Raw genomic sequence first — 22,463 nt, forward strand, 5'->3', positions numbered from 1 at the left:
CAAGGGATTTTGCCAGTAACAGTCCTTGACGAGCTCCCCATAACTCTGCTAATACGCTACTAGTTTTCCCGATGCGAAGCATAAATCCACTGACCCATTCCCCATTAGCATTTCTGATCAGGCCCCCTGCTGTAGCGAATCCTGTTGCTTGGTTGCACGTGCCATCCGTATTGAGGATCCAAGTATTTTCTTGAGGTTTTTTCCAGCAGGTCCATCTAGGCTCTTTAGTCACCTGGTTGTGTTGTCGAGTCATGGCTTTCTCTGTATCTCTTGCGAGTTTGTAAGCACATTTAATTATGTGGTTTGGGGGCCTTCTCCTATTTGTCAATACTGAATACCATATCGTTTCTTTCTTTCCAGAGGCCCCGGATGGCAGTTAGGAAGAGGGTACCCCACTCAAGATCTTCTCTAGTTGCTTTACTAGAACGACCATTCATTCTTTGCCAATCTCTGAAATCTCTTGTGTAGAAGTTGTCATCGTATCGGTGTGCTTCTAGCTCGGTCCAAACTTGGTTTGTAATTGGACAGGATCGGAGGACGTGATCAATTGACTCGGTTAGGTCGTTGCAGGTTTTACAATTCACGTCTGAGGTCATCATCTTTTTGGCTCGATTCTCATTTGTGTTAGGCTTGTTGAAGACACATAACCACGTGAAGAATCTGATTTTTCTTTGGCTTTGGTTTTCCAAATCAAATTGAACATTCCTGCAGCTTGTTCATTCATTTCCATTTTCTTTATTGTAGTGAAAGCAGAAACAACAGTGAACTTACCATCCTTGGTAGGTCTCCATGTAACCTTGTCATGTTTTTGAGTGGCGATGGTATTTGGGATAGGGATGCCATATATTTGATTCCTTGAGGATTCTGATAAGGCGTTATGAATTTCTTGAAGGTTCCACTCTTTGTCCTCAATAATGAAGTGAGCAACTTTATCATTATTGGTGATCACCTCCATGGCTGGATGAGTCATGATGAGTGGCGCCACTCCAACCCACCAGTCATGCCAGAAGTTGACTTGTTGGATTGACCGGACCTTTACAGCCTTTTTTAAGCAATTTCCTATATTTCAGGATGCCCTTCCAGGTAGAGGAGCTATTTGACTGTTTGGTGACTTTGAAGATGATGTTTTGTTTCAAGATTTGTCCTTGAAAACTTTGTACCATAGGGAGTCTTGTCTGGTGAACAACTTCCAGCCATTTTTGGCCATTAGGGCTTGATTCATAAACCTCATGTTCCGGAGACCCAAACCACCTAGGGATTTAAAAGTGTAGACTTTGTCCCAATTGACCAAATGATTGTGGGAAAAGGTGGTTCCTCCACTCCAAAGGAAGTTACGGTTAACTTTATCGATTTTGTTGTAGATTCCCGAAGGCAGCATCGTGGTTTGCATTGTATGGACCGGTATGGCCGTTGTCACGTATTGGATTAGAGTTTTCCTTCTTGCCATGGAGAAAACCTTTCCCTTCCATCCAGATAATTTGTTCATCACCTTGTCGAACAACAGGGAATAGGTCATGTATTTAACCTCGTATAGATGATTAGGACTCTCAAGTAAGTGCCCAAGTCGTCTGTTAGGGGAATGTTACACGTTTCGCTTAGAATATTTGTCGTAATGGGATTTATATTGGGGGAAATAAATAGTTTGGATTTTTGTAAGTTCACCTATAGACCTGAAGCTTGGCTAAACTCATTGAGGCAGTTCTAGATGTAAGTGATTTGTTCCATGTTAGCTTCCACGAAGAGTAGCAAGTCATCCGCGAAGAAGAAGTGACTAATTTTAGGGTTATTCCTTGAGGTTTTAAGAGCCTTCCAAGTACCATTCTCTCTGTGGTCAAGGATCATATATGATAGTCTTTCCATGACCAGGATAAATAAGGAGGGAGAAAATGTTGAAAAGTCGAGCAACAATTGTTGAAAATCAACAAGTTGGTCAAAGTTTTCGATGCTTTTGGTGCACACCAAAATTGTGAAAAACATAGCTGATTTTGTTGAAATTAGGTAAGGGGAAAATTGCAAATTTAGTCCCTACACATTATGATATTTATAAGATGAGTCCTTAAGCTTCAACTATAAATACCCTAATCCATTTAGCTTCAAAATCATCCCAAATCATTCTAGCTTTCTCCCAATACTAGATAATTTAGAGAGTTTTCTTGAGAGTTATTTTCTCTTTTTTATCAAGAGAGAACTGTTATTGTTTTCTCCTTGTTAGATCGAGAGAAGTTGTAATTCCTATTTTCTCATAGTGAAATTCTTCTACCTTTGCCCGTAGTTTTTACCCTATATTATTTAGGGGTTTTCCACGTAAAATTTGTATCTTCTTTATCTTCATTTTATTTTCTCAAATTATCAGTTACGATTTTGCTTTATCCGATAGCCGTATTCCGCAACAATTGATATAAGAGCCAGATTAGAGTGTGTAATATCTACTTATTATCTTTGTGGTTGCCACCAAAAGATGGATCATCCAACATAATAAAGTAAAAAGTTATTACCCATTCTTTGAAGGTTCCAGAGAACTATTCACGATAGTGAAATAGTGGGAGCTATTCATAATAGAAGCTATCGAAACAAAATTTGATATTAAAAAGTTCAATGGGAGAAATTTATCATTGTGAAAATTGAAGATGAAAGCCATCCTGAGGAAAGACGGTTGTCTAGCAGCTATCAGTGAAAGGCCGATAGATTTTAAAGATGACAACAAATGGATCGAAATTGACGGGAATACTATGGAAAACTTTCATCTAGCATTAACAGATGAAGTATTGTCAGATATCGAGGAGAAGAAGACAACTAGAATGATATGAGATCATCTCACCAAAACTGTATTCTGATGGAGTAAAAGGGTATCGCTTGTGGGATCCCACTGCCCGCAAAGTGATCATCAGCAGGGATGTTATCTCTGTAGAAGATAAACTATGAAGAAAAGAAGACGAAGATATCGCTGAAAAGTCAGAGACTACACAGATAGATGTGGAAAAGGAGTTTGAACAAGGATATTCTTCTGAAGCAGAACCAACACATGATGAATAAGAACCAGAGAGTTCTGAAGCTCCAACAACTCGTCAATCAAATCGTGTGAGAAGACGTCCCAATTGGCACTCAGATTATGTTATAGAAAGAAATATTGCATACTGTCTTTTAACAGAGGACGGTGAGCCATCAACATATCAGGAGGCAATAAACAGCTCAGATGCTTCACTATGGATGATGGCGATGCAAGAAGAAATTGAAACCCTTCATAAAAATAATACATGGGACCTTGTGCCATAACCACAAGGAAGAAAGCCAATTGATAACAAATGGGTCTTCAAAATCAAGTGAAATGGTAACGATCAAATTGAGAGGTATCGTGCAAGACTGGCGGTCAAAGAATATGCTCAAAAAGAAGGTATTGATTTCAATGAAATCTTTTCTCCTGTGGTTTGACTAACAATAGTTCGAGTAGTCTTGGAAATGTGTGCTACATGAACTTACATCTAGAGCAACTAGATGTTAAAACAACTTTTCTTTATGGAAAACTTGAAGAAGAGATTTATATGCTCCCGCCTAAAGGTTTTGAAGAAAAAGAAAAGAAGAACTTGGTTTGCAGGTTGAACAAATATATGTACGGTCTTAAGCAGGTGCCAAGGTATTGGTATAAGAGATTTGATTCCTTCATTATGTGCTTTGGATACAACAGGCTTAATGCATACCCTTGTGCTTATTTCAAGAGGTTTGGTGATAACGATTTTGTTATATTACTGTTGTATGTGGATGACATGTTGGTTGCAGGACCCAACAAAGATCATATTGAAGAATTGAAGGCACAACTGGCTAGGAAATTTGAAATAAAGGACTTGAGATCAGCAAACAAGATTCTAGGGATACAAATTCACCGAGACAGAAGTAATAGGAATATTTGGCTTTCACAAAAGAATTACTTGAAGAAAATCTTGTCACGATCCAGCATGCAAGATTGTAAGCCAATTTCTACCCCTCTTCCTATTAACTTCAAATTATCCTCCAGTATGAGTCTTAGTAGTGAAGAAGAGAGGATAGAGATGTTTCGAGTGTCGTATGCATTGACAGTGGGAAGTTTAATGTTCATTATGATATGCACAAGACCAGACATTGCACAAGCAGTAGGAGTGGTTAGTCGGTACATGGCGAATCCAGGCAAAGAGCATTGAAATATAGTAAAGTGGATTCTTAGATACATCAAAGGGACCTCAAATATTGCATTATGTTACGGAGGATCAAACTTACTTATCAATGGGTATGTCGATTATGACTATGTAGAGGATTTGGATAAAAGCAAATCTACTACAGGATATGTGTTCAAAGTTGCTGGTAGAGCTGTAAGTTGGGTTTCAAAATTGCAATCAGTTGTGTGGCTACATCCACAACAGAAGCAGAATATGTACCAGCTACACAAGCCAGTAAAGAAGCAATCTGGTTGAAGATGCTATTGGAGGAGCTTGGGCACAATCAAGGGTATATCTCTATGTTTTATGATAGTCAAAGCGCCTTGCATTTAGCAAGGAATCCAACATTTCATTCAAGGACAAAACACATACGATTTCAGTACTATTTTAATCGTGAAAAGGTGGAAGAAGGGATGATATATATATGCAGAAGATCCATACCAAAGACAACATAACAGATTTCATGACAAATGCGGCCAATGCCGATAAATTTACTTGGTGTCGATCCTCTTGTGGCCTGTCAGAGACATAAGCAACATGAATAGTACAAGGAAGAAAGAATGGTGTGAAGATATGATTATTCCAATCAAATCTTCAAGTGAGAGATTGTTGAAAAGTCAAGCAATAATTGTTGAAAATCAACAAGTTGGCCAAAGTTTTTGGTGGCTTTCGGTGCACACCGAAATTTTGAAAAAAAATAACTGATTTTGTTGAAATTGGGTAATGGGAAAATTGTAAATTTAGTCCCTACACTTTATGGTATTTAGAAGATGAGTCCTTAAGCTTCAACTATAAATACCATAACCCATTTAGCTTCAAAATCATCCCAAATCATTCTAGCTTTCTCCTAATACTAGAGAATTTATAGAGTTTTCTTGGGAGTTTTTTTTCTCATTTTTGAAGTTGTAATTCCTATTTTCTCATAGTAAAATTCTTCTACCTTTGTCCGTGGTTTTTACCCTATATTATTTAGGGGTTTTCCACGTAAAATTTGTGTCTTCTTTATCTTCATTTTTATTTTTTTAAATTATCAGTTGCGATTTTGCTCTATCCGATAGTCATATTCCGTAACAAAAAAGGGTCTCCCTGACGTAAGCCTTTTTTGAATGCAAAACTCTCGGTTGTTTCACCATTCCAGAGTGGTTTAATTATGCAGGTTTGGACGCAAGCCATAAGGAGTCTAATTGTCTCCTCAGGGAAGTTAAAAACTCGAAGGGTTTCACTGAAGAAGAGCTAATTCACATTGTCGAATACCTTGCGAAGATCGATTTTCATAATAAGGTACCTTTTTGTCCTTGCATGTTCATCATAGTTGTACAGCTTCCTAGACGATTAAGATGTTGTCAGTTGAGCTCTTGCTAGCTATAAAACTGCTCTGGTAAGGTCCAATTAGTTTTTGCATGACTGGTCTAAGGCGATGAACTAGAACTTTACAGAAGATTTTGTAAGAAATGTTGAGGATACTAATGGGGCGGTACTTGGTAATTCTGTTTGCTGATGTAGATTTCGATATGAGAACTATGAAAGATTTCAGAATTTATGGATCGAGGTTACCTCTTGTCATGGTGGAGTTAACAAAACTGTATAGGGTTTTTTTTAACTATATCACAGTGTCATTTGTAAAACACGGATTGTATTCCATTGGGTCCTGGGGCTTTTAAGCCTTTCATATCGAAAAGTACGGACCAAACTTCTTTCATCATTACCTGTTTAGTCATATTGGATTGTTCCTTTTCAAAGACAAGGGATTTGAAGCTGTTATAATCTTTAGAGAGGTTCTGGTAGAGTTTCTCATAAAAAAGACTTTTGTAGTAGCTTACTACATGGTTACAAATGGTGTTTTTATCCATTATCCAATCATTATTGACGTACAAACCAACGAATTTATTACACTTATGTTTGATTAGGGTTGAGAGATGAAAGAATTTGGTATTGCGTTATCCCTTGAGGATCTAGTCGAGAAGAGATTTCTGAAGCCAAAAGATTTCTTCTTGAGATAGAGTTTGATGGTATTCATCTTTGAGGAATTTCTCTAAATCTTGGAGGTAAGTAGAGTAGAAGTAATTAGGTGAGTTTTGGATACCAGTAATACGCTTCATGAGAGTCTTCTTGCGTTTGAAAATATCACCAAAAATGGTTTCTTTACAGATCATAATTTTCTTTTTAGTTACCTCCACCGCTTAAAAGAGACTTTTTCTTTTCATCTCAGGCTTGTTTGAAAACAGTTGGGAAGTCTTCATGTGTAAGCCAGACAGCTTCAAACCTAAAGGGTCTCTTAGTTTTGTCAACTTGTTGGGTGACATTGGTGTTAATGGTTATGGTCGGACTGGATGCGGGTGAGGTAGAAGACACAAAGATTGGGAAAAGAGGTTACCATACTAGCATTGTAGAGTGCCCTATCCAACCTTTCTTGGAGAATAACCTTCCCATGTTTTTTACGGGTCAAGATGAATTTGTTACCAACACAACCATCATCTAAAAGGTTACAGTTATCCCATCTTTCTCGAAAGGTGATAATACGGTGTGTGTAATCCGTCGCACTGCCTTCAAATTCATCATTGACATCAATGTCGATGAAGTCACCCACAACCAACCACGACTTATTGAAGGTTCTCGAGAAGATGCAAAGGTTTTCCCAGAATTTAGTTTTCTTGGAGTGGTGGGGGTTGCATATAAGCTACGGAAAGGATCCGTTCTTTGACTCGTTATTGATCGTACAGTGGATAACCTGGTTAATAAAGTGGCTAACTCTAACAACCCGTTTGGTTCACAGATTTCTTCATTCCTGGGAGGAATTTCCCCCCCAGATTAAGATACCCATGTTTGGATAGCCCATATTCTCAAGTGAGGGTAAAAACTAAATACCAACAATGGATTTTTTATTCTGTTCAACTGGGTATCCAAATACCACATCTCCCTTAGGTATTTGTTTATACCCGTCATCTGTTGGCTAAAATACCCTTCTCCCCGTTAGCTTGGTTCTGGCTAAAACAAAATTTCTTCTTCTTCAATTTGGCAAGAGTTGCGAAGATCTGTCTATTACTTCTCTAACGGACTTCTTCTGTGGTGCTCTAGCTCTATCTGCTAATCTGTTGCTAGGTTTGTCTCTCTCTCTCCCTACTTGTAGTTTTTGTTCCTCCCCAGTAGTACTATTAACTCCACGCGTTTCTATTATTCAAAGGTTACTCCTCCATCTTTGTCTTCTCAGTTCTGTCTTGTCTAGCAGTCGATCTTGAACTGGGCTTTTATGGGTATTTGGTTTCGAGTTTAGTTATTTCGTTTGATTCATCAACTTGATGGTTGAATTTGAAAATTGGGTTTTCATGGTCTAGGGAAACAATTGTTCGCTTCTTTTTATGGTTTAGGGAAACAAAGGTTTAGGGTTATTTTGAGTTATTTTCATTAAACGTAACTAATCATTTTTCTCAGTGGTTATTTTGAGTTATTTTCCTAGCATCATGTCCTATCCTTCCATTATTTAGTGGGTTTTTTGGGGGTTAAATGGAAGTCTTGATACATCACCTGAATAGAATTCAGGAGGTTGATAAGTCTTGGTTGAGCCTCATTCTCTCAATTGTTTCATTTACATCATAACTTGGTTTCTGATAATTGTTTGTTAGAAAGCAAAGTTAATTCTTGGGTGAAAAACTGCAGTTGCAACTCTTGTTCAAGAGTTACACGGTTCCCTTACTACAATGACCCACTGAAGGTATGAAGCTGTAATACTTCGTTCTACCATTATCTTCTTTTTTCTTTTCCTTGTGTGTGGGGTTCAAGTATCAATTGTTGAATTTTCTCCATTTCTTTTTTGCAACTTGTAGAAACAAGAAAGGGGCATTGTGGAGAGTGGGTCAATTGCTTCACATTGTACTATCGTGCTTTTGGCTATGACTCTCGTCTGGTTAGTCATTTATATGCCAATTCATCTTCCAAATCCAACTGACTAAAACACAACTCTTTCTATCGTTAAAAAGAATATGGTTAAGCTAATTTATAATAAGAAATAAATTTGTTTTGACTGCTGTACTTGCAATATATATGTGTGGTATATATGGACCTGGAATTGTTATTCTTTCGATCTGAAGCTTTTAATGACAATATATCTGTAATATCTAGTCCACTAAATAGAAGAATTTGGAAATTCAGTGAAGATAAACCTTTTATTTGATATTAGGACAATGTTTGACCTGGATTATTTTGATTCTGTATTGTCTGCCAAACAAAGAACATGTTCAAGATAGATTTAAAGAATTTTGAAATGGTATGTTTGTTTATGTATAATATTTTGATGTCTTTGACATTGTAAATGAAACCCATTTTTTGCTTTATAAATGAGTGGTTCACTGGTTCCTTTGATGCTAATTGTATAAATTGAAGTTATTGATTTTGCAATATATGAAATCAATATTTACGGTGGCATGGAATGTATATAGAATTGTGTACTTTAATAGTAAATGCGTGCATAGTTGCATACATTTTAATTAGCTCTAGCAGTTTAAAGATGACATTCCATGGGACTTCGGATAATTTGCTTGCTTGAGATGATGTTTTTGCACCAACTCTTTATTTTCAGGTCCTTGATTTTACAGACCATGTTTGGACAGAGTGCTATTCAGAAGCCATGGGAAGGTAAAAAAAACCAAATTGATGCCTTTTAATCTTCAATTGGGAAGGATCCCTATTATGTAGCAAAGAGACTAAACTATATGGTCATTTCACGAACTAATTATTCATTCATTTTTGTACAGGTGGATGCATCTTGATCCTTGTAAAGCAATCTATGACAGACCGCTATTATATGAAAAAGGGAACTCTAATTTGTGATATTATCCATTTTTCAGGAAAAAAATATTTTGTTTTTGTTTTGATACTACAGTTATAGTAAATGCTTCCTTTCTACAGGTGGAAAAAGAAATTAAATTATGTAATTGCTATTGCAAAAGATGGAGTTTATGATGTCACTAAACGTTACACATGGAATTGGAATGAGGTAATTATGATAAAAAAATAGCATTTTATTGCCTATAATGCTTATTTATTCTTATTCTTAGTATTGTTTATCTATGCATTGTTATGAAGAAACATGATTCTCTTCCCCAAACTCATCTTTTTGTTCATTACCATTTTTTAGGTCTTGTCTAGACGAACCATTACCAGAGAGTCCTCTCTGGTGTCTGTTCTCACTTCAATGATCAAAGAATGCCGGAGTAACTTTACATCTCAAATTCTTTCAGTATTGGAAGACTGTGATAAAATTGAAATGGAAGCTCTAGACAGAGATTTACTTTCTACTGATGATGCTCCGATCTCTTTACCAGGGAGGCAAAGTGGGGATAAGCAATGACGCATTGCAAGATCAGAATTTGGGATTGACTCTCTAAGTTCATCTGCTTATGAAGTTCGTATATGCAGAGACGAGCACGTCACAAAAATCTATAATACCTTTTCTTCTATACTTCATAAGTTTGTTGAAGAATCTCTAATTGCTTCAAGATTCTTAGAGCAACCGTTGTAGATCTCAAGAAATTACCGTATAAAAAAAGGAGAGCTTTTTTAAAGTCAAACTCAATTGTTGGCACATCTTTGTTGCATCGGTTGCTGCAATCCTTTAAGGAATTTCTCAATGCTCTTTAACTGAAGAATTTTTTGTGTATATAATATCGCCAACATATATGATTAAGTTTAGAATGTCATGGCTTTTATCTTTTGCAAGTCTAAACATTGTTGTTGATTTTGATGGTTAATGTTATACTTATTTTTGTTTTGTAAGCTAAACAAAGAATGTAAGCTTATCTCTTATCCTTCAGTTTGCACTTTTACTTTTCATTTTGACTTTAGAACATTGTTGCTGCTTCCCAGTCTTTCTCATAAATGTTGCATCGTAATGGGTATCAAGAATACCACATGTTTTGTGTTCATCTAGCCCTGTCTACAAAATAAAATGAATCTGATGTGTTGTAATAAAAAGGGTCTTGCAAAGTGTTGAAACATTTTAATATTTCGATATAACAAATTAAGTTAAATGGATTTTAAGATTTTCCAAATGATTTTCTAAGTATATTCGATATAACTATTCGAATATCAAAACATTACTCCAAATATTTCAAAAATCATTTTTGATCCTTACTTAAGTGTAAAATTAAGTTTTAATCATAAAAACAATTTCAAAATAATTTTACAAAGTATTTCGAACCAATTCAAAGCCAAAAATTCCAGATTGCTCAGAGGGAACCGATGCCCCCCCATAGGAGGAACCGATTCCCCCTGAATGGTTTGGCTCCGAGATTTCCAGAATGCTCGGAGGGAACCGATTCCCCCCAAGGGGGTACCGATTCCCCCTGTTCAACGGTCGAAATATTTGAATTTTACACTTAGGGAACCGATTCCCTATGAGAGGGAACCGATTCCCCCCACGCTCCAAGATGTTTTATTAAATGTTTTCACACTAAAACGGCTATAATATCTTCTCTAATCATCCCCAACGTTCAGAAGTGATCCAAGGTGTATTTAAGCAAGCTTAGAAGCCATTGATCAAATAAGAAACATCAAGCAACTAGAATCAAGAGAGAATCAAAGAGAAAGCATCAAACCTCAAGTTTGAGCATTTCAAGCCTATTTTCATTCAATATTCATTTTGCTTTCAAGAACACTTTTTGTGCTCAATTGTATTCATCTTTGAGTGTTCTTTTCTTTGTTTTAGAATTGTGCAAACATCTTACCTTGTGAGGTTTTCTTGTAAGTTTGCAAATTTGTAATCTTCTCTTTGAGAAAAGAGTGTTCTCAAGAGTTGGGGTATACTCTTGAGGGAATTGTAAGGTTATCTCTTTGGCCTCAAAAGAAAGAACAAATTAGTGAATTTGTTGGAAAATCCTTAGTGTGGATAGCTAAGGTAGTGGACGTAAACTTTGTTTGAGAAAGTCGAACCACTGTAAATCGCTGTGCAATTACTTTCAATTTTCTGCAAAAGCTTCCACAAATTTTTTTTATTGCCAATTCACCCCCCTCTTGGCCAATTTCGTCATTCGATTAACTCAACAATTGGCATCAAATCCTAACTCATTTGAAGGTTTTATCGCCTCTTGAGTCGATTCGGGAAGAGTTATATCGATTATTAAAGTCATCAATGGCCTCCGCTTCAAACTTCGACTCCGGTCTCGATTCGATGCCCGTCAACAAGCCTCCTTTCTTCAATGGAGCTAACTACGCCTATTGGAAGAATAGAATGATGTACTTCATTCAAGCAAGTGACATGGGAGCATGGAATGCCATAGAAGAAGGATACATTAAGCCTATCACTCATCCAAGGTTGTGGAGTGAAGGAGATACAAAAATGTTCCAGCTCAACTCCAAAGCCATCCATATTATCTTTTGTGCTCTTGGACCAGATGAATACGGAAGAGTTTCATCGTGTACAACCGCCAAAGAAATATGGGACAAGCTTCAAGTCACACATGAAGGTACCGATGAGGTAAAGAAATCAAAAATTAGTATTCTAACGCATAGCTATGAAAATTTCAGGATGAAACCAAATGAAGACATCAAAGCTATGACGGATAGATTTTCAACGATTGTCAATGGTCTCAAATCATATGGAGAGATCATCTCAATTGAAAAGCTTGTGAGGAAGTTAGTCTACTCTCTCCCAAAATCATGGCAATCAAAGAAGACGACAATCATCGAGTCTAAGGACCTATCGTCCTTAACTCTTGAAGAACTTATCGGTTCACTCCTCACTCATGAGATGATGCTTGAAGATGAGGTGGACCTTGATAAAGTTGAAGAGACACCAAAGGAGAAGGAGAAGAAGAAAAACATTGGAGTTGCTCTCAAATCCACAAAAGATGAGAGTGATTCTAATGATGATGATGATGACGAGGAAATCGCATTGTTTGCCAAACGATTCAGAAAAATGATGAGACCTTACCAAGGAAGAAAATTCAAACGAAACGAAGGCCTCAAAAATGAACCAAAAGAGAAGGACCCAATCATTTGCTATGAATGCAAAAACCCGGGGCATGTCAAATATGATTGCCCACAATTGAAGAAAAAGGGTCAATCAAAAAATAAGCACAAGGCTCATGTGGCTACATGGAGCGATGAAGAAGGTTCCGATGAAGAAGAACAAGAAGTAGCAAACTTGTGCTTAATGGCATTTGGGGAAGATTCTAAGGTAACCTCTAACTCATCTGATTTTGATGATTTATCTTATGATGAGCTATTAGAGGAATATAATGGGTTGGCTTCGGACTATGAGAAATTATTTTTAAAATATAAAAATGATGTTTCAAAGTTGAAAAATGAAAATAAACTCATATCCAAAACCAACAATGATCTTGAAAGTAAAATCAAAGATTTGCAAATCAAACTAGAAGAGTTTGAAAAGAAAAATTTAGATTTGCAAAATTTACTTTCAAAGGTCAATGATGATCATCAAAAGAAAATTGATGATCTTAAAACTTCTTTTGATAAAGTTGGAACAAAACGTTTTGAAAAAGGAGAAAATTCAAAATCCAACTTTGTTAGAAAAGATTTTAGAAACTACAATCATATAAATCCTCAACGAACCTTAAATGGTAAAATCTTTAGAAGTATATGGGTTCCTAAAGGACTCAATACTACTAAAGATAAAGATATCCTACACAAATGGATACCTAAGGGAACTAGGATTTTGGAAACTAATGAATATGGACCCAAAAGAATTTGGGTACCAAAAATCAAAAATTAATCTATGTTTGTAGGGAAAGGAGCATTGCTACAAGGCACGGGAAACAAATTCAAACTCATGGTACCTTGATAGTGGATGCTCAAGACACATGACCGGAGACAAAAGCCGGTTCATAGAGCTTAACGTCAAAAATGGAGGAGAAGTGACTTTTGGTGATAATTCAAAAGGTCACATTGAAGGTATTGGTACAATAGGTAATACCTCTTCCATACAAATTAAAAATGTTTTATATGTGAATGGATTAAAGCATAATCTATTAAGTATTAGTCAATTATGCGATAAGGGATTCAATGTCTTGTTTGAAATTAATGGTTGTAAAGTTATTGACATTGCATCTAATCGGATTATGCTTATTGGTCATAGAATAGGAAACATTTACATGGTGCATTTAGATTCTATTGATATGACTAATTTATGCCTAGTTGCTAAGGATGAACATGATAGTTGGTTATGGCATAGGAGACTAGGACATGCTAGTATGAGTGTTTTGCAACGGCTAATTCAAGGTGATTTAGTTCGAGGGTTGCCTAAGCTTAAATTTGATAATGATAAAATCTGTGATGCTTGTGCTAAAGGAAAACAAAAACGAGTTTCTTTTAAATCTATTAATGATGTATCAACTAGTAGAGTATTACAATTGATCCATTTAGATCTTTTTGGGCCAACTAGAACTACTAGCTTGGGAGGAAAACAATATGCATTTGTCTTGGTAGATGACTATTCTAGATACACTTGGGTTCTATTCTTAAGTACTAAAGATGAAGCATTAGAAAATTTCATCACATTTTCAAAAATAATCCAAAATGAAAAAGGTTACTCTATCACTAGTGTTAGAAGTGATCATGGAACTGAATTTGAAAATCTTGGATTTATTGAGTTTTGTAATTCTAATGGTATTAGCCACAATTTTTCAGCACCTAGAACCCCTCAACAAAATGGAGTTGTTGAGAGGAAAAATCGAACTTTAGAAGAAATGGCTAGAACCATGCTTTGTGAAAATAATTTGCCAAAATATTTTTGGGCGGAAGCCACAAATACCGCTTGTTATGTTGTAAATCGAGCAATGATTAGGCCAATTTTAAAGAAAACTCCATATGAAATTCTCAAAAATAAAAATCCTAACATTAGCTATTTTCATCCTTTTGGATGTAAATGTTTTGTTTTAAACAACGGTAAAGAAAATCTTGGTAAATTTGATGCTAAAAGTGATGAAGGAATTTTTCTGGGTTATTCCTTAAATTCTAAAGCTTATCGTGTATTTAATAAAAGAACTTTAGTTGTAGAAGAGTCTATACATGTTGTTTTCGATGATAATCCCCTTCCGAGGAAGGATTCTTCTGTTAATGATGATGTAGGTATTGTACAAGCAAATGACGTTAGACATGACGTTGGAGAATCATCATCAAAGGAAGAAACAAAAGATGATGAAACTCATGATCCCCTCGAGAATCCAACCATTGAAGAAAGGGAAGTATCTTTTCCAAGAGAGTACAATTATGTCAAGGATGGTGAAATTATAGGTGATCCATCAAAAGGGGTAACTACTCGATCTTCTCTTAGAAATATCTGTAATTATGTTGCATTTATTTCATGCATAGAGCCTAAGAACATCAAAGAAGCATTAAAAGATGAACATTGGATTATGGCTATGCAAGAAGAATTAAATCAATTTGAGAGAAGTAAAGTATGGACATTAGTTGAAAGGCCTAGTAATAAATCTACTGTAGGTACTAGATGGGTTTTTAGAAATAAACTTGATGAAAGTGGTAATATAGTGAGGAACAAGGCTAGACTTGTTGCTCAAGGCTATACTCAAGAAGAAGGCATAGACTATGATGAAACATACGCTCCCGTAGCTAGGATGGAAGCAATTAGAATGTTATTAGCATTTGCATGTTTTCATGAATTTAAATTATATCAAATGGATGTTAAAAGTGCATTTTTAAATGGTTTTATAAAAGAAGAAGTGTACGTGGAACAACCTCCAGGTTTTGAAGATTCAAATTTTCCGGATCATGTTTTAAAATTGACAAAAGCTCTTTATGGTTTAAAACAAGCTCCTAGAGCTTGGTATGAAAGATTGTCAAACTTTTTAATTGAAAAAGGTTTTTTAAAAGGAAAGGTTGACACTACATTGTTTTTAAAGAGAAAAGGTAAAGATTTATTAGTAGTTCAAATTTATGTTGATGATATAATATTTGGTTCTACTAATGATGTTCTTTGTCAAGAATTTTCTAAGCTAATGCAAAGTGAGTTTGAGATGAGCATGATGGGGGAGCTCTCATTTTTCTTGGGACTCCAAATCAAGCAAAGAAAAGATGGCATCTTCATTAATCAAGCTAAGTACGTCAAAGATATGCTCAAGAAGTTTGGACTGGAAAATGGGAAACCTCATGACACTCCAATGAGCTCTTCAACAAAGCTTGACTTAGATGAAGGAGGTAAATGTGTAGATGTTAAATTATATAGGTCAATGATTGGCTCTTTGCTTTATCTAACTGCAAGTAGACCGGACATTATGTTTAGTGTTTGCTTATGTGCTAGATTTCAATCATGTCCTAAGGAATCACATTTACTAGCTGTTAAGAGAATCTTTAGATACCTTAAGGACACTCCTAGTTTAGGACTTTGGTATCCTAGAGACTCTAGCTTTAGCTTGCATGCTTTTTCTGATGCGGATTATGGAGGATACAAATTAGATAGGAAAAGCACCTCCGGTACTTGCCAATTCCTTGGAAATATGATGATTTCTTGGTTTTCAAAGAAACAAAATTGTGTTGCATTATCTACCACTGAAGCGGAATACATTTCAGCCGGTAGTTGCTGTGCACAAGTTTTATGGATGAAACAACAACTTTTTGATTATGGAATTGAAGTAGGTACCATTCCTATCAAGTGTGACAATACTAGTGCTATTTGTCTCACTAAAAATCCCATCCAACACTCTAGAACTAAGCACATTGAAATAAGACATCACTTCATTAGAGATCATGTCACTAAGGAAGATGTAGTTCTAGAATTTGTTGATACTTTGCACCAATTAGCGGATATCTTTACAAAACCCTTAGACAAGGAAAGATTTTGGACACTTAGGAGAGAATTAGGTTTGACCAACCTATCTTCACTTAGTGTTTAAAATAATTTTAGCACTTTTAATAAATCTTGAAAAATGCTTATAATAATAATTTTTGATTGCATTCTTGCTATTAGTTAGGGGGAGTTTGTGATTCTTAGTGAAAATTAATTTTATGTTCAAAAATCGATTAAAGATTAATTTAATTGTTTGAACATAATTAATTTTTGATATATGAGTTGCCAATACCACTAGAAAAGATTAATTTAGCATTTTGTGCTTAAAAAAAATCGGATTTTAGCATTTTGGTGTAGAGGGAATCGATCCCCCCTGAGGGAACCGATTCCCCCTTTGAAGGGGAACCGATTCCCCCCACAGGGGAATCGATACCCCCCTGGGGTTCTGTTAAAATCGACAGAACACCCCCAAAATCCCAAACCCTCATTTTCTTCTCTCTTCCGCCGTTTCTCACCTCCTACACCCTCAAATCTCCATTTTGTCTCAAATCGACGATATTAATCGGAATTTACTTCATATATCATCTTCTAAACCTGTTGAAATCATTAAAGTCGTGCAAACAACATCTAAATCCCCTCAATCTTCATCTTTCAAGGTAATTTTTCTAAACTCTTTATTTCATTATTTTTGAACATAGGATTAGTTTTAATTAGTTCTAGGTTGAAATAGTGATCGGGCATTGATTATTTAGTAATTAGAAACTAGATGTTACAACTAATTTCATAAAAAACACAAGAATTTTTCAATTTTTTTAATTTTCGAAATAAAAAAAATATTATTTTTCAAATTATTGTGTTTTGATTAAATTATGTTGTTATTATGAAAACTATACATATATTGTTTCTCAAAGCCATATTTTTCAAAAGTTTCTCAAAAACTTTGCCCATTAGGATTGATTTAGAGAACCTTGAAATATTGAGGACTCAATTGAGTTTTGGGATTAATTGAGTTGCATACATTTGTTTTAAAATTGCAGGTTATTCTATCTATTCCGATTTCCTTCACCATGTCAAATCCTAAACGTCCTAGGTCTTCATCTAGTCGTTCTAGTCGTCAACCAAATCCACCTCCAAATCCTCCTTCTATTCCAATTTCTAATCCCAATCCCACTGATCCTAACTTGACTATTCAAAATTCGTGTTTTAATCATCCTGGGTCTAGAAATCACCGATTTTGGTATTATCAATATTTCGATTCTTACAAAATCCGAGAAGAACGTATTCCTTCTCGTCAAGCTATGTTAGCTATCGATTTTAAATATCTTCCCATTTTACAAGAATGGAAATTTGATAAACTATTTGATCTTGAACCCATCGTTTACCATCAACTTGTTCGTATATTCTACTCTAATGCCGTATGTGTTAAAAACCAAGCTGAAACCGAAACCATAGGAATTCGTTCCTACCTCCTAGGACAATTCTTATATATTGACCCGGCATATATAGCCAATACATTTGGATTAGATAATGATGGTATTTCGAATGAAAAACAAATTTTAGGTTCTCGTTATAAAAGAAGAGATAGTGCGAGTATCTTAGACCTACATGAGCGTTTTCTTCATCTAATGATTTCTTGGTGGTTTCGACCATCCGGAGGTCGTTATTCTACTCTTAGTTTGGATCTTTGGTGTTTACATTGTTTCGAAAACCGTATTAAAATTAACCTACCTCAGATTATTTTTGCTGAAATTGTTGAAACCGTAAATCTTGTTCCTAACAAGAAACACTGTTCATCTCTAGTTTACGGTTGCTTTTTGAGTAATCTGTTTTCCAAAGCTGGGCTTAGAGTCGGTCTAGATGCCGTTTTTCCTCTTAAGAAACAAATAAATCTTCTTTCTTTAACGAGAGCGGGATGGGTAAAGGACAAAGAAACCGGTGAATGGGTTCGATCTTCTACTCCGGGAGCTAGTTCTTCACAAGCTCCACCCGAAGCTGACGAAGATCCCGAGCTTGAGCAATTAATGCACGATATTGATGAAGCCGAAGATGAGCCTGATCAGCCCGAAGAGCAGCCCGAGGAGCAAACACAACAAACGCATCAAATGCCTCCATATTTTCAATCCTTTATGGAGACATTCGATTTCCGATACGCTACCATGGACTCGCGCTTTTCCTCTATAGAGTCTCATTTATCCACAATGGGAGCTCAACAATTAGAGATTCTTCGGGAGATGCGTGCAAACAATGAATCAACCAACGCTCGTATCAATGAACTCACACACGAGATGGCCGCTATGCGAGCCCGTTTTCCTCCTACCGATCCGGATGCTTAATTTTATGTTTATCTTTAAAACTTTGAACAAAATGAATATTGTTTCAACATTTTGAATTGTTTGATTTTGTGGATTGTTGGATTTTGGATTTATGAATGATGTGAACTTATATGTTTGATGATTTATTCATTTTTGCATCATTTACATTATCATTAGCAATATGACCAATTTTGCCATATCACATTATTTATGAATATTGATTTATGAAACTAATGGCTAACCTCTCTTTTGATTGTGATCTTAGCAGCTTAAGCTTATAATTAATAAATCAATTGGCTAAATGATTTTCAAAACCTTGTTTTACAATGTCTTTTTGATTTAACAAAAAGGGGGAGAAGAATAAGTGTTAAATGTTTTACATGATAAATTGAAGAAGTGTTAAAGTAAGGGGGAGTAATTTCAAAACTTGATTTCAAAAATCTTAAAATTACTAAAATGTTTTGTTATATCAAAAAGGGGGAGATTGTTGAAACATTTTAAGATTTCGATATAACAAATTAAGTTAAATGGATTTTAAGATTTTCCAAATGATTTTCTAAGTATATTCGATATAACTATTCGAATATCAAAACATTACTCCAAATATTTCAAAAATCATTTTTGATCCTTACTTAAGTGTAAAATTAAGTTTTAATCATAAAAACAATTTCAAAATAATTTTACAAAGTATTTCGAACCAATTCAAAGCCAAAAATTCCAGATTGCTCAGAGGGAACCGATGCCCCCCTATAGGAGGAACCGATTCCCCCCTGAATGGTTTGGCTCCGAGATTTCCAGAATGCTCGGAGGGAACCGATTCCCCCCAAGGGGGTACCGATTCCCCCCTGTTCAACGGTCGAAATATTTGAATTTTACACTTAGGGAACCGATTCCCTATGAGAGGGAACCGATTCCCCCCACGCTCCAAGCTGTTTTATTAAATGTTTTCACACTAAAACGGCTATAATATCTTCTCTAATCATCCCCAACGTTCAGAAGTGATCCAAGGTGTATTTAAGCAAGCTTAGAAGCCATTGATCAAATAAGAAACATCAAGCAACTAGAATCAAGAGAGAATCAAAGAGAAAGCATCAAACCTCAAGTTTGAGCATTTCAAGCCTATTTTCATTCAATATTCATTTTGCTTTCAAGAACACTTTTTGTGCTCAATTGTATTCATCTTTGAGTGTTCTTTTCTTTGTTTTAGAATTGTGCAAACATCTTACCTTGTGAGGTTTTCTTGTAAGTTTGCAAATTTGTAATCTTCTCTTTGAGAAAAGAGTGTTCTCAAGAGTTGGGGTATACTCTTGAGGGAATTGTAAGGTTATCTCTTTGGCCTCAAAAGAAAGAACAAATTAGTGAATTTGTTGGAAAATCCTTAGTGTGGATAGCTAAGGTAGTGGACGTAGACTTTGTTTGGGAAAGTCGAACCACTGTAAATCGCTGTGCAATTACTTTCAATTTTCTGCAAAAGCTTCCACAAATTTTTTTTATTGCCAATTCACCCCCCCTCTTGGCCAATTTCGTCATTCGATTAACTCAACACAAAGTCAATAGGTTGTTGCTTGATATTGGATGCTGAGTTATGGTATTTATGAAAGTTTGAAGCTTCCATGGGAAATTTAACTCCATACTGGTAAGATGTTTCTGTTCAACATTAGAATAACTAAGTGGACAAGAGAATACTATCCCTTAATTATGTTCCGAACACCTATTTACTTCTCAATTTAATTCTTTATACCGGGTTGATCCTTATTCCATGTAAGCCTAGTTTAAATTGTTTTACTATATTGGGATGATAGGGCATTCCTAAAAAAGGGATTAATTGTTACTTGACAATGTTAAAAATAAAATTGGTAATGATTGCTAATGCTCTGCTCCAACCATGGACAAAAGATTCAACAGTCAGATTTTCGAATCGAACTTCAATCTTTGGGAATTCCAAATCCACTTTGCGACACCACAAACTAGATCAAATTTTAAACTACAATGAAGACCACTCTAGGAGAGAATAATCATAACAACCTCAATCAAGAACTTCAAAATAAAATGCTGAAATTATTGAATGAACAAATATAAATTTTAGCTTTTGTTCTAATTTTAAAAATGTTTAAATTATAAAATTTAGCTTTTGTTATCTTTAGGAGTAAAATAGTTTATCTATTAAAATTTTCATATGCTTATTTAATTAAATCATGATGTAAAATTTTAATATATTTTTAGATAATTAATATAAAAATTATATTATTTATAATTAAAATAATACATGATATATTTACTATTTTATTTTACTCATTTATCTTTTAAATTTTATAAAAAAAATTATATAAAAATTTTATTAAAAAGTATATAAATTTAAAATAATAAAGTAATATATTTTTATGCTTTTTTATATGAATATTTTAATTTAAATATTTAGAATTTCACTTGTTAACACATATAGCACAATGATAATTTGGTAAAATATACATTCTAGTAATCTCATATTCCTTAAACCAAAAACTGTAATCATACATTCCTGCCAAACAAACCAAACACAGTAATGTAACATTCCAGTAACATATTCCCTGGTAATCTTACATTCCCACTGTTAATCTTATATTCCGTGAACCAAACGCACTCTAAGGTGAATGTGGTTGGGATTCCAGAGAATGATGATGCCTCCGAGGAGGCCTTGAGCCGAGACTTCAAAGGTGTTTTCAAAATTCAATTTTTTCCAGATGGTTTCACAAGCACCTTTTTTAGATTTTGTTTCAATCAGACACATTACAGTTGAATTTTCAGTCCTGATGATGTTTCTATTGTTTCTAATGAAATTTTCATTTTTCACTCCTCTACTGTTCCAGGAAATACTCTTCAAGAAAAAGAGAGATGATGTTGTCTATTTTGAGTATTTTGAGAGCTTCTCATATTTGTAAAACTTGAATATTATGCTTTTATTTATTTTAGTATGGATGTATTTTTATCAAATGGTTATAATCAGTTCAGTTTTAAAAGAAATTTTTTTGGATTAACCACTTAGATGATTCTGTGTGACATCGTAATCTAGTGATCTTTGGGTCTGATTGGATTAGGGTGTTACAATTTCTAGTTCCATTTAAAATAATTCTCATTTCCATGATCTGAATTTGGACGGCCGGAAGGGTGAGAAAGTTTCGAAGTGTTGTCTTTCTATAGCTTAGCCTTAAAATTTTTGTCTTGTTATCTTACACACTCACCATTGCAGACTAGTTTTATATCTACTATGTATTATTCTCTTTATATTGATTTTTTTCTTTTTAGAATTTAAACACTTGTTTTGATATAAAAAGAAAGGAGATCATTTATTTTATAACCAATAAACATTAATGTATTTATTGACCAACAAACCAATTATTGAAGACAATGAAAAGGATTGGTTCACAAAAAAAGTCTCGCGTTGACCATAATATCAGTCTAACACACAATAGATCTTCGATTTGAGTAAATAAAATAATACGCCATTATTGGGAACGGAACCCAGGTCAACCGCGTGATAGGTGAAAATACTTACCAACATACTACAATGACTTATTATTTGTATAAACAATCTACAAGTTGATGTAATATTTGTCTTATATTAATTGAAAGTTTTTCATCTCATATTATATGTAATTAAATTATCTTTTATCTCTCCATCATGCATAAATCAATTTTTTTAAAATTTAAGTTAGTTTCATATAATTTGATAATTTATTATTTCATTAATTAATTTAAATAATTAATAGTATTATTGGCTATTTTAGTTTAAATGATCTTTAAATGCATCGTTTTAAGCTCATCGTGCATATTTTTTGTGTGGAGAGGATTGTGATATTTTGTTTGGTTCTTTAGTGTGGTGCAAGGGATGCATCAAAACAAAATGATATTCGATGCAAAATTTATTGTAAGCGAGAGTGTTTTGCAACAAGGACATCGTTTGGAAAAGGAAGTCCTTCGTGTGGTATCTCAAAGGAATTTTAGGAGGATTAATTGTATTCCAAGGGTGGACAGGACTATACGATGGAGTGCACCGCCTGAAAACTGGTTCAAATTGAATTCGGATGCGGCGAGGCGGAGTTCAACAGGATGGGCAGCGTGTGGAAGGGTTATTCGTAACCATTTTGGCACTTGGATGACAGGTTTTTCTAAGCGTATTGGGTTTTGTACGGTGCTAGATGATGAATTATTGGGCATTTACATTGTACTTCA

The 22,463-nt window shown here is 34.9% G+C and overlaps 1 protein-coding gene across 1 annotated transcript; it reads left to right on the plus strand.

Annotated features, from left to right (window-relative positions):
- The first annotated feature begins 1,291 nt into the window (after positions 1–1,291).
- On the plus strand, positions 1,292–9,531 carry LOC120116886 (peptide-N(4)-(N-acetyl-beta-glucosaminyl)asparagine amidase-like). Its single transcript, XM_039137275.1, has 8 exons — positions 1,292–1,401; positions 6,413–6,523; positions 7,842–7,896; positions 8,009–8,083; positions 8,761–8,816; positions 8,936–8,995; positions 9,090–9,177; positions 9,319–9,531. The coding sequence occupies exons 1-8, from the start codon at positions 1,292–1,294 to the stop codon at positions 9,529–9,531; spliced, it is 768 nt and encodes a 255-aa protein (XP_038993206.1).
- Positions 9,532–22,463: the final 12,932 nt, after the last annotated feature.

The sequence above is a fragment of the Hibiscus syriacus genome, unplaced genomic scaffold (genome assembly GCF_006381635.1).
Source record: "Hibiscus syriacus cultivar Baekdansim isolate YM2019G1 unplaced genomic scaffold, ASM638163v2 tig00110303_pilon, whole genome shotgun sequence".
NCBI classification, from domain to species: domain Eukaryota; kingdom Viridiplantae; phylum Streptophyta; class Magnoliopsida; order Malvales; family Malvaceae; genus Hibiscus; species Hibiscus syriacus.